The sequence below is a fragment of the Phallusia mammillata genome, chromosome 8 (assembly GCF_965637545.1).
Source record: "Phallusia mammillata chromosome 8, kaPhaMamm4.hap1.1, whole genome shotgun sequence".
NCBI lineage: Eukaryota > Metazoa > Chordata > Ascidiacea > Phlebobranchia > Ascidiidae > Phallusia > Phallusia mammillata.
In genome coordinates, this window is record NC_137259.1 from 17,593,284 (window position 1) to 17,606,195 (window position 12,912).

A 12,912-nucleotide genomic window follows, 5' to 3' on the forward strand; every position below is an offset into this window, starting at 1 on the left:
GCATCATACGTATCTGTAAACAAGTGTGAAGACAAATATTGTTTCACAAAATATTAACATCCATCTAACTTCCTACGAGACACTTAGGAAATATTGGTGTGTGTTTGTGTGCGTCGCGCCAATACTTGATCACGTACCCTTAAATCAGGAAACCTATACTGTATTTGTCATATTTCACTTATGTCATAACTTTACCTTTACAAGATAGGGGGATCCCACCGACGTAAAACGTTCCTTTGCGCAAAGCGATTTCCTGTAGAATAATCCCGAAGCTGTAGACATCGCCTTTTTGGGTTCCACCTGCCTGTCGGCCAGAGCTGCGCAATAATTCTGGGGCCGTCCAAAGTTTCTCTGTAAACGAATATATGGAATTGAATAGGTGGTAAAAATTGTGGATTGCTGTTTACCACTAAATAGTGAAAATTTAGCAATTAGGAATACCGCGATTTTGTCATTACGCTCTGATTTAGTACAACGGCCTATGCTCATATTCAAAACACATTTATATTCTGCCTTACTTATCAGACTGTAAACTTTAATAATGCCTAAAGCAAATTGCTATTTATTAAGATACATATATATTTCACTTAAATCATAGACGAAATATGTACACGTCTTTAGTGTCTTATTCAAATAGAATTATTTATCTTCTAAACTTTGATCTAGAAAACTAAAAACGAAGGTTTGCGTTGCGGGATTCGAACCCACGCCCTTAGTACTTACTCTCGGAGTATTTGTCGTCGCCGTAGGTTGGCGTGCTTCGAAATGAAGCCAAGCCGTAGTCGGTGATCTTCAGGACGAAACGTGAGTCTACCACGCAATTGGTCGACTTCAGGTTGCCGTGCGAGTGAAGTGCGCTTCCGTGAAGAAAACACATACCTGGACATAGAAATCGTATGTAATCTGCGAGTTAATACCGGATGACACCAATGTAAGTCGGAAGGCTGTCGTATGCGGTCAATGCATTGTTGATGTTGATTTTGATTTTGATATGCGGCATTTGGGTTGTTTCATAGAATTTGTGTTGAGTGGCAGTTGGGAAAAAGGCTGGTTGGTGTTGCAATTGTGTTGAATGCAAATGAAATTTAAAATATGTGATTGTGGGAAGTGTTTTGTGGAAAGCTCATAATCTACGTTCTCTTGTTCACTGTTTACCCATTTGGTCTATTTTGAACAAAAAAATCCCTCTTTCTTTTTTGCACAATAATTTTTTTTAGCTTACGAAAATGGGCAACTGAGTTGCTATTACGTCTATCTGGGCACATATATTCCTAATTAGAATTATAAACAGATCTGTGCATAGGTTTGAAACAACAAAATTTGTTCGGCAAAATTATGCAATAAACAAAAGTAACTATATTTTGACAACGAAACAAAGTCGGTCAAAAATGAACAAATTCGCAAAACATGACTCAACACAAACTTTTTCCCACCTTTCACCAAGTCCATCATAAGTGAGACACGAAACATCCAATCCAGATGCAGCTCTTTGTTGAGTAAGATGTCTCTCAGACTCCCCTTCCGACAGTGCTCAGTAAGAACGCAAATGTGAGGCCACTCAATGCAAGCTCCTTCAAACCGTGTGAGATGATCGTGAGTGATGTCCCTCATCTGAAACGAAATAAGTTGTTTTAGTTTAAAGAAGATTTGGGTGTCTAACTTTGGAAAAAAGATGAAGAAATTTGTTCGAAAACAAACAAACAAACGATTTCTAGGTTTGCAAGTTAACACTAGTTAGAATTTATCCTTTTGATATGCAGCCTAGGAGCCAAGATTAGCAAAAACAATGTTATTTTTGGACAATGCTTGATGCAACAAAACATGTTTTAGCAGTTTCTAACTTTGGTCAGAAAAGATCGCTTTCCAACTTTTTATTTTTGCTTCTGTTAATTGAACGAAGTCAATTACAGATATTTTTCAATGAGCGTAATAAAATTTTGTTTTTCAAGAGAAAACCTAATAGGGAAAATCAAAAACTAGCCGTGTATATGGGAGTGCCTGTTTCTCAGAAGTGCACAAACTCTTGTGGACTTTGCACTTCTCACTTATGATTACCTCGATTTTCTGGTTCTTATCGTCGAAGCAGAAATTGATTGACAGGTGTCTAATATGACAGCTCAGTACACAAAGATAATTTTCTGATTTTTGCGAAGTACTAACACTGAATGAAACCCTTTACCAAGAGTTGTTGTTTTGTTTTTCTTTTTGTCAAAAGGTAAAACGCCTTGCGATTATGTGGCTGCTTTAAAATGTTTACACAACTGGAAGAACAACATACGGAAGGTTTTATTGACGGAGTGCTTTTTGCGATAATATCTTTTCAATGTTGACTCAAAACAACCAAAGGTTTGTTGTCGGTTAAAGGGATTAACATTTGAATGAAAGTCAAACAAAAAATCATTGCCGACGATTTTCTCAATAGTTGCACGTTTGCGAACTGTTTTGTGATCACAACGGGCAAAGAAAACATAACCTCGGGGAAGAAATGGCAAATATTTTGGAAAATAACAAAGTCTAGATAAATTACACTCCCGATCAGTTTTCGCATTGTTTGTTTGGTGTTTGAACTCCAGGCATGTTCGCTTTACAGTTCAACGTGAACCAGATTGCAATCTCTAAAAATATGATGCCTATGTTGTATGTTTGGATTTGGGCTGATCTTGCAACATTATAGACGGCTGACTTAAACCAATATCAGCTCCAGATCAATCACTTTGCTTCAAACCAATCTTAAACGCAACTGTTAAAAAATGCGAGACGACAAGATACGGGTTAATGGTTTATGTTTACTTTAAATTTGTCCCCAAATGAGTTGTTCTTTTATTTATGTTTGACTAAGTTGCAGCATGACTGATTTTGTCCATGTGTCGCAACTTACATGATCTTGCACTCAGTCTGCTCAGTTGACTTGATGTTTACTTTGAATATGTCAACTGTTGTATGTGTGTTTTACTATTATGTTTATTAATCATATGTTTATGATTCTATTTGAATAAGACAATAACATAACTTAACAACTTATTTTTCTTTGGAACAATGTACACGAACCTAACAACCTCTCAAAACGGATCGCTTAACAAAAACACATAAGCCCAACCAAGTAAGTCTGCTGCAACGATTCAAACAAGCAACTCTATAATATGTATGACTCATCGTATATGGAGCTAATATACATTGCTTAGGTGCGTTGTTCAACACTCCTTGGTGCGGGTTTGTGAGTTGGTAAACAACGATTTTGTGGATTTTCTCCCTGGTTGTCGCATTTCAAACGCATTTCTTGGAGACTTTTCGTGTTGTTATTTGTGCATGACAGGCCAAAGTCCACATAAAGATCATATCTTGTGGCGGAAAGCTTAGACAGTAATGCTTGGCAATCATGGCAACAGCAGCAACATTTCCACACACGCCTGAACGAGCTTCACGCAGTCAACCATAGAAAAATTAAGTAAAATGATAAATTACACAATTTTAACTTAGTTTAATGATAAAAAATAACGGACGTAAAAAGCTACATGCATTATTGTTCAAACATTCCGGCAAATGCTCATGCCATCATCAGTGAAGGCCACGGCAGTCAACTTACTTCCTTTCAAACGTACTTTAAACGATTTAAACAAATTTTCACGAATTTTCCAAAGTTATTATTTTCGAAGTATGCAAACTAAGGAACAGGTAACTTGATTACTAAACAGTTCTTGCTTTTAAACCCGCTTGAAACCTCAAAGATTTTCTCTCTGGTAAGCTTATAACCTTACAGGAAATAAAAGCCACTGACAAATCAGGCCTGTGACCCATTTTGTTAGCACCTATACTTGCGGGCACAAATGCTCTTACCCAATTCGTAAATACACATAAACATTGACGAGGGCCTTGGCGAACCCGGGGCAAGGCAGCGGTGGGCACGAAACACTGAATAACCTACCTATAAGCGCGTTGCAGTGACAGTATTAGAATTCTCAGAAAATTATAATTGCCAGTCCGGTATTTCCAAAACCATTTTTTGCAGCGTCATGGCTGATTAGTTATTTTTGCTATAGTGAAATACTTATTATTAATTTATGGCAAACTCAATCATATCTACCATTGGCCTTTAACATGTGTTGTTTTTGTGCAAGACAATACGAATAGAAAGTCTGTGTCAAAACAATATCCTAACATATAAGTATTTGAAAAATAAAGCCTAATATTTTATGCATTTTGTACTAAGGAGATTAAGTAAGATGGTGACCTCGATATGCGTTGATTTGTTTCGAGGTACACTCTGTTACAGATTTATCCAACACAAATGTAGACATGCTGCAACAAACATAAAAACTTTGACTCACGTGTTTCAATTCCATCATAAGGTTCTTCGTAAGTTCAACTTTTCTTCTATTGGATAACTTGACGACCACTACTTTGTCCTGCAAAAATAGCTTATTAGGGAAACAGTAAAATGTCTCTCTTTGCTGGGAACCATAACAACTCATTAACAAATTTATTATAGTTCAATAATGTATCATGTAAGCAAAGTGCATTGGAGCTTGGTACGCCAAATGAATTTGTTAGTTTTGATACACGACGAGTACGTTTGATTGGAAAAGAATAAATTACATTCTGATCAATTCTTTTTGAATAAGCCTATTTTGTGTTGGGCCTGAGGGAAGATTATATTGAACCAGAGTTTTAAGCGGGCCCAACACGATTAAACAAAAACAAGCATGAACAGGTCCTCAAAAGTTGGTCAAATTGCGGCACAAATGAACCGAATTTAAAATCAGGCCCGTAGAGAATGCTTCTAAGTAACTAATACTTTAAACTTAACGTCATGGAATAAATACAAACCTTGTAGACGGCAGTTGTGGTGACCCCACCCCACGGCTTTTCGCTAATCAACGATCCCGCACTTGTTTTTCGCTGAAAAAGTGGTTTTGTTTAAGGTGCGTTTCTATTTCTCAATGTGGTTTGTTTTCACAGAAATGAGTAACCTTGCTGACTTTCAGAGAGTAATAACAAAATATGCAACAAATTTACTCAATTAGTACGGCTAAAGCATTAGCAAGCAATAAAAAGATTAAACAAATCTGGTCTATTAGTGACAAATATTCAAATATGGTTGAATATTATCTAAAATACTAATAGGTCTATGGTGTTTTAATTCTTAAGTTCATTATTAAGAACTTAGTTTTCACGATAATTTGTTCTTCTTGTTGCCTATAAAGGACTAAGGTTTGCTACTTAAACACTAAAGTACCAACGCGAGTTGTTTATACAGATCTATGGCTCAACTCTTATGGATCTTTTGCAAAAATTTTTTACAAAACTTCAATACCTCGTTTTCGCAGACTCTCTCGTTTTTCCGTGAATTTGACGACCATTTTCTTTTACGTTTGTGTGCTCGCTTCGCTGCGACGGCAGGGGACAAAGAAGGGACGTAATATGAAATAACTTCACCCAGGGATGGGTCACTGTCAGTAGGGACATCCCCAAACACTCCTATGTCCCCGTCCATTTGACCCCCGAGGATCCCGTTGGGGTCAATAGGCCACGTAACGTCACACCAGTAAACTCGCCAAAGCTGGCTTTCAAGTTCCTTCTGAAGTTTGTGCCGCCTGTGAATGGTTTTGTTTTGGATATTTTACTCATTTTTAACTCTTTTACTTCACAGTTCAGAGGTTTTAGAAGTTAACAACTTTAAAACATAGTTAGGAAAAGGCATGAGATTTATATGAAGGGGCAAACTAGATTGACCTGGTCTACTGTTTCAGCCTACAGAGGTTAAGTATTTTGCCTACAAATGTGTTGAAATGTAAGCAGTTTTGAAGTGGTTTATCCGTCTTTGATATTTCAACATTTTACTGCAATTTCTTTTCAACTGTGTTTGGTTGTCTTGGTCGGGAATCTGTGTGCGCCTTTAGCACATATTTGCAACTTGTTTAATGAACCATTTGGTCTATAGCATATAAAAAAATTAAAACTTGCAAAAAAATTTAAACAGCTGATTTCCAATCTCCTGCCCTAAACTATCTATAATAATGTAAACAGGACGTTGTGAACAAGAAGTACCTGTATGTGTTGACCGATATGATGACAGCAACTGTAGCGAGAGATACGATTGAAATAACGATGGCTTCAATCACAGTTAGTCCTATAAAAATGATTTGAACATCAGGTATTTAATATATTATTAAAGTGCACTGTTTCAAAGCACAGAAGTTCACAACATTTGAGGGCTATTATTCTGTAACTTACTTTCTTTAATGCATTTCTTTCCGTTAAATCCACACTTAGGAACATCTTTTGGCACAGTTCCAGAAGGCCAGTGAGCTGATTTACCAGGTAGTTCGCTGTAGCGCCCTTTGGTGGCGTCGTAACTGCCGATTTCAGTGAAGATATCTATGAAATCAAATCACAAATTAAGAAACTCTTTTCGTGTTTTTGTTAATAAGCCGGTATTCTTAAGGGTTCAGTAACCAGATAAAATGGTAAAGTAACACGACGATATTCATTGAAAACGATTTGGCCGCAACGCATTCGCCATCTACGGTACCTAATAAGGCCCACTGCATATATTTTTATGCATGATTAAAAGGATTCAGATCTAATTCGTTTTTGAAATTGCTTCGTACTTACAACAATTTAAAAAGATTGCAACCTGTTCGTTCTGTATAATATTTCTGTAGTAGGTAACACTAAATGAGTGAACTGTTACACCACCAGCAGGTATATTGTAACGTCCCAACGTTGCGCAACTATTTCAGACTGGTGAATCTTTCAGCTGAATTGTTCTGCTACGATGTTTTTCGCCACCTTAACTTAAGTCAACTTAAATGTTGTATAACGTGTTGTTTTTACTCACCTTGCTTCGGGTCGTAACCCATGATTGAAAAATCAAAGAGGCGATCACCAACTTTATCCATCACAATTTTCCCAGTTACACCTGCAATAACAAATTACGTTCGTGCGTTTACATCAAATGTAATTGAACGTTTCGCCCAACTCCGAATACATATATATATAAATGCTTTCGAAGAAACAGAATTAGTCGATAAACTGCATGGAATATTTATACTTCGCCTAACTGGCAACTTCAGTTCCCATGATTTATTGTCATAAACAGTGATCGTCAATGACCAAATTGCCTGTTGGAGGGTCTGTTATTGCTCAGTGTAATCACTCTTTCACCCTAAAGCCAATAATCTTAAAAGGAAAATCCAAAAAATAAACCCCAGGTAATCAATCAAAACATGTCTTCCTATTTCCACACAAAACTGGCAAGCAGATAAATTTTGTATTGCATAACCGTCTCCAACCTCTCCTTAGCAAATCGTTTTCACAGATTTTTCGATTACAGCAACGTCTGTCAGGAGCTAGCGATACGGATCAGTAAAAACAGAACAAAGTTCGATTTGTGTTTGCCACACCACATATCTGTTAGCGAGAAGTTTTTTAAACATTCCCAGTCTTAACGCTTTCGCCTGAAATCTACACATAACAACATTCTATCGTAAACTATGTGTGTGTTCTTAGAAAAGCTGCGTTTGTTTGTTAAATTAATAACATGACAATATTATGATTTTATGCGTTACCTCGTAGTTGATTGTTGTTATGTAAGTGTATGACTGATTTACATAGAAATTATTACAGTTTGATTTCGAAAAAAACGAGTCACATCATGATGTAATGATTTTGTAGACCTTGGCCTATAATTTATTACCGTTATGTGGTCAAATTGCTATGTTAATCACTTGACCAATTGTGGTTGCTCAACAGCTAAAGCTATTGAGAATTTTCTCATGGTTTGACATTACCTATATACAAGTGCCAACATATAGGTCAAATACATTTTTTCACAAAATATGCCAACTACAAATTAATATAACGAGATTATATGGATATCAGTAAGGCATGTGCATTAATTTGCCGTGAATGCATAACAAATAACCTGTAGAGCAACAAACACAGAGAAATTAACCTAGATTACTGCCAACTTAGCCCGAATTGAAAGCCTGCATTAACATGTGGTCCCGTACCAATGCAATTAAATCAGCATAATCGTTGGCTTACAGCCTGGATTGAAAGCTTACTAACAAACAGGGTAGAAAGGTATTTTGTGGTGTTTCCGTGCGTTATAAGGGCCAGGTAGTAAGGCTGCTTACATGGTATGTTAAAGCGTGTTCCTAAGCGAGTTTCGTCAACTCTAACGTGTCAAAATGTATTAAACAAATGTCTTAGATGAAAATTAGCACAAGGAAGGATACAAAACAGTAATTGCCGAAACGTATGTATGATGGAACACTATATACGGATCTGTTCATACGTTTAATGGTGAAAATAACGGCCCAAATAGACGTAAAAAGCGACATGCTTTATTGTATGTATGATGTTATCTGTATACACAAGTTATCTGGCAGTTATGTTTTTAATTAAATTACCTTTTGCGTGTATACTGTTTCTAAAATGATACAAAAACTTTTTAAAAAGACAAAAACACCACAAACAAACTACAAATTTAAAGATGTTATCCCCTTGTTTAAAACGTTTTCAATCGAAAATGTTGGTGTTGTTTTTACACAGTTGTTAAGTTTTTATAAAGTATCGATGTGGGTCAAAGAAAACGAATTTAACTGTTTTCAAAAGTACGACTGACGCAACCGATATTCAGGTCAAGAAAATAGTATTAATCCCGCAAAAACGACTCTACTTTGATCTGAGTTTGCCCCTTGCCTGACACAGTCTGTGAAAACAAACATCTCATGTAGGAATTGACAGGTTACATAGGTTTGCGTTTAATCCTATTGTTTGTTTTGTTTCTGGCGTAAAATGCAGTCAATTGGCGCTTTGCCTGTTTGTGTGAGGGCAAAAAGCTAGACTTCGATTTTTCGTTGACTATGAAGCTATTGAAATGTTTAAATCGATTCAAAAAGGGCAATTTAGTTGCGTTGTGTAAAGGGTTGTGTGGAGAAAAGACTCTTTTAGGGAAAAAAAACTAGTTGGTACAACATGATTTCTTGGAACGACAACATCTATTCAGTTACACAGATAATAGCAAATTTTCGAGTAAATCTGAAAATTTGACCTTGACCTTCTACAGAAAGACTTAAACATGGAAAATACTGTAACATATATATGCTCTGAGGGCTTGGCCTATAACGAAAAAGTCAAATAAGAACAGCTAAAATACTTAAGTGTTTGTTTTCCTGTCCATAAGCCATCAAAAAAACAGTTTGACTAAGAAATGATTCAACTTAAAGTGGGTTTACTATATCAGAAACGTGCTTGTTTTGGAGCAAAGTGCAATACAGTGTGTAATACATTCTCATCTAAATGGAGGAGCGCCGTGCATCTCTCCGTCACGTTCAGATGAGCGCGGCGCTAAAAATACGGATAAGGTAATGGTTGTGATTGAAGCCCAACCCATCGAGTTTCTACTAATCGTTTATTGATCCTTCGTACTAAAGCACGAACTTTACTACTAAAAATCATCAAACCTGTAAGCAGGATTTAGGCGTCCCACCTGACTGGGTAACACGAAACAAGTGTCAATCAAAAAACGTGATGCTAGCGCGCCTTTTAACGGATAAATATTTGATTGTGTTGACACGGTGTTTGATCCCAGCACAGCTTGGGACGGTTATATACGAAATATTGCTTGAGAATTTCGTGAGCACCAATTTGGCATTATACGTGATGTGGGTCAGACTGATGGGTAATTTATGGGCGCAATTGCTGTTCTCTTTGCAAGATCATGCCACGAATGTGGTGTTGACTTTTCGCGAACGAAATTACCCTTTATTTTAAAACTGTTTGCTTGGAGGGTTTTGGATCAGGCATAAAGAGCCCCTTCGGTAATTTAAATACATGGATTTTGTTTAAAAAAACATATTTTTTTAAAATTTAGGGGATTCGTATTCTAGCATGCATATTTGATTTTTTTAATATAGGCCGCTTTCGGGATCTAAATGTGATTCTCAGAAGGGCTAAAAAGTGTTTCCACTAAAATCCGACCTTTGGTTTAAATACGGTGAAACACATTAGGTATTAAACCCAGAATCCCAACAACATTTTGATTTCCAATTCTTACCATTAAAGGTTTTTCCTACAATGTATTCCTTCATAAGAAAAGTCCCGTTCGGGAAAATAGCTTGTTCTTTTCCTGAGGAGCATGGACGGTTGCTTACACGCGATTTTTCCGAAGTTGAAACGTTGACTGCAAGACTTTGGTTGAGCACGTGCGCCACCATCAGGAGAGAATCGTGAAAATAAGCGGGAAACTGATTTTTCTGCATAGAAAAGTGTTTTGATGTGCCAAAGCCTAGATTTTTGTCAAGCAATTCTTGTCTATTGGTATATAGATATTTTCAATAGATTTAATTAAGTTATTCTTGAAGAAAATGGTCAAAACACTTCTACTTGTTGAGGCGGGGAGGGGCCCTCTACATTTGTAAAAAAAACTTCTACTTCTATAATGTAAGAAAAATATATGCACGTTTTATTTCTACAAACTAGTATAATTTGAAATCACATATTTGCAGAATATAACAAATTAAATTTTGGTTTACCTGGAAGTACTCATCAACGGTTTCTGCTCCATACATTCTTTGTTGTTTTTCAGTGAGAAATTTGGCCACGTTTTTCGAAAGTTCAGCATCCAAGGAACTGTCTAGGTCCCTGAAAGTCGAGTTTGAAAATTAAAAAAAATGGACTTAAACGCAATTTTCTGCACAAACCAATCAACCAATATAACGCATTATAGGGACGAAAAAGGATTATAACTTATATTTGTTGAAACGCACTGATTAATTATTTCTTATTTTCAGTTATCGTTTGATACTTAAAAGATTCTGAATTCTGAATATCCCTGATTTGTGTTTTTTACCTTCCCAGTCTGGTTTTAAGGTTTTCCACAAAATTCGTGTACTCCTCAGAATGCGGTTGCTTCAGTGTGATGATCAGGGCGCTCTTTAACGCCTTTTTCATGCTCTCGTCCTGCAAACATAAATCACAAATATCAATATTTTGAGTTCAGTAGTTGTACCATAGCAGTTATGTACTGTAGAGATTTAGTGGTTAGCCCCGTTTCTCCAAAACACTTGTTATTTGTCAGTGTGAAAACTGAAGGGAAGGTGCACCCCTAGCTTGAACGTATCATGAACTTTTCGTTGGTTGACTGACAGCAATTGTGAAATAAAATGGAGTATGGCAGTGAAATACCGAAGAAGGATTTGCAAAGTGGACTTACGAACCCTGAGCTGTCGCACTGGGCTGTGAGCCGCTGTCACAACAAGTCAAGATGTCGTACATGCGTCATACCGCCGCTAAGCTTATAGTGTGAGAGGAAAAACTCGCATGGTTGGAGTCACAACTAACAGGGCAAATTTATTTGTTCTGCGGCCGAGGCTTGTCGCACGTCGCGTCGCGTACCGCTTGTCGCCTGCGTCAATCAAGAAGGTTCCAGAAAGTGCAAAATATCTCTGCGCCTTTTGCGAGTAATTTTCGCAGGAAAAATCGCAAGTCACTGCCCGACGGACCGGCTAATTGGTCATAATGTCCAGTTGCTTGCCTAAGGCGCTCAATCGAGGTAAAGGGAAAATAAACAGAGTTTGTTGTGGACGTTTGTCGCCCGACCGTTTCGCTGCGAATTTTAATTATCGCCATTGCCGGCGGCATATTGTGCTGCTTACCCCCTTTGCAGCACAACAACACAAAGGCATTCAAAACATTTGCAAGTAAAAGGTTGGCCGCATTAAGCCGTGGATGTTGATAGAGATTTCAATCTTCAATTTGGGAAGATTAGAGCCTCTGGCGGTTGGAATTAATTTATTTTCACAATATCTACAGTTATTGTTTATAGTTATGTTCAGCATTTGCAGCGAAAGAAATTTGGAAACGCTCCATAACTTGGCAAAAACAGCGCAAAGTTTAAACAATGCGCAAAACATGACACACGCTGTTTCATGTTGTCCAAATTAGCCTAAAGTAGCAATTTTTCACATTTTGTTTCAAATGCTTGGGCTTGCCAATAATCAACCAATTTTTGTGTTAGGTCTATCCTACGCATATTTTATTTAAAGCAACATTTCACCAAACGTTTAGTTACTGAAACTCAATCTCAAAAGCCGTTTCTCAAAGCGTTCGATCAAACATCAAAATTGACCGATAGGACCAATGCTTATGGACGTCAGTATCCAAAAACGGGTTGAGTAGTTGAATCCACTCTGAGCAGCTGGCCGGCTTTGGCTCCGGGCAAAGATAAATGGAGCGAATCGCTCACCGGTTAAATAAACTTTGGTCCTCTTGAGCGGTTCGTCCACAAAATGGGGTGAACGACGGAGACCGAATGACGCACGCACCGGATTAGCGTTGACTTGTCGCACGCAAGTCAGTCCTCGTGGTAAAGACTTGCTGCTAGACCACACTCTACGTTGTGAAGGGCTTGACACATCGTGGTGCCTTTCGCTGTAATAATTTTCGCACGTGCCTAAGTAGCAATTATGGTTTGTTTACTAGCCCAGGACAGTGTGCGGTGGAAATTTTTTGGGACCTTTTCTGCTCCGTGTAGTAGCTGGACTGAACTGCACTTGGTATTTCGAGTCGGGTAGTCGGCCTAAGTTTGAAAAAAACAGACTTGATTCGGGCCTGACTTCACACTTAGAATCATCTCTGCTGCAATTTCAAAAACTTTTAAGTCGGATTCAGGCTTTGCTTTTTTTAGTGAGAAAACCAAAGTTTTGATCAAGATATGAGATCATGGGTTTGAATCAAATCTTGTCTTTTCCTTTTTTGTTTGAGCACAGAGCGTTGCTAGTTACAGCTTGCGTTTTACAGTAGCCCCTAAATTTGCAAATTTGCAGCAATGAACTTAAATCCCGAAGCGATATTTGCATTCGCTTGGAAACGATTACCTTTTTTGCTCGATTTGCAGCAACTCTG

General features: G+C 37.5%; 1 protein-coding gene across 1 annotated transcript in view; it reads right to left on the reverse strand.

Moving 5' to 3' along the window:
• Positions 1–12,912, reverse strand: part of LOC145204341 (atrial natriuretic peptide receptor 1-like) — a 47,321-nt gene that overhangs the window by 7,734 nt on the left and 26,675 nt on the right. Inside the window, exons 6-17 of the mRNA XM_080076852.1 lie at positions 10,859–10,968; positions 10,542–10,650; positions 10,064–10,262; positions 6,839–6,919; positions 6,232–6,375; positions 6,046–6,127; positions 5,312–5,591; positions 4,825–4,896; positions 4,326–4,403; positions 1,434–1,611; positions 724–879; positions 196–351 (exon numbers count right to left, since the gene is read on the reverse strand). Coding sequence (XP_079932978.1) covers positions 196–351; positions 724–879; positions 1,434–1,611; positions 4,326–4,403; positions 4,825–4,896; positions 5,312–5,591; positions 6,046–6,127; positions 6,232–6,375; positions 6,839–6,919; positions 10,064–10,262; positions 10,542–10,650; positions 10,859–10,968 — 1,645 coding nt within the window. The remainder of the gene's footprint in view (positions 1–195; positions 352–723; positions 880–1,433; positions 1,612–4,325; positions 4,404–4,824; positions 4,897–5,311; positions 5,592–6,045; positions 6,128–6,231; positions 6,376–6,838; positions 6,920–10,063; positions 10,263–10,541; positions 10,651–10,858; positions 10,969–12,912) is intronic.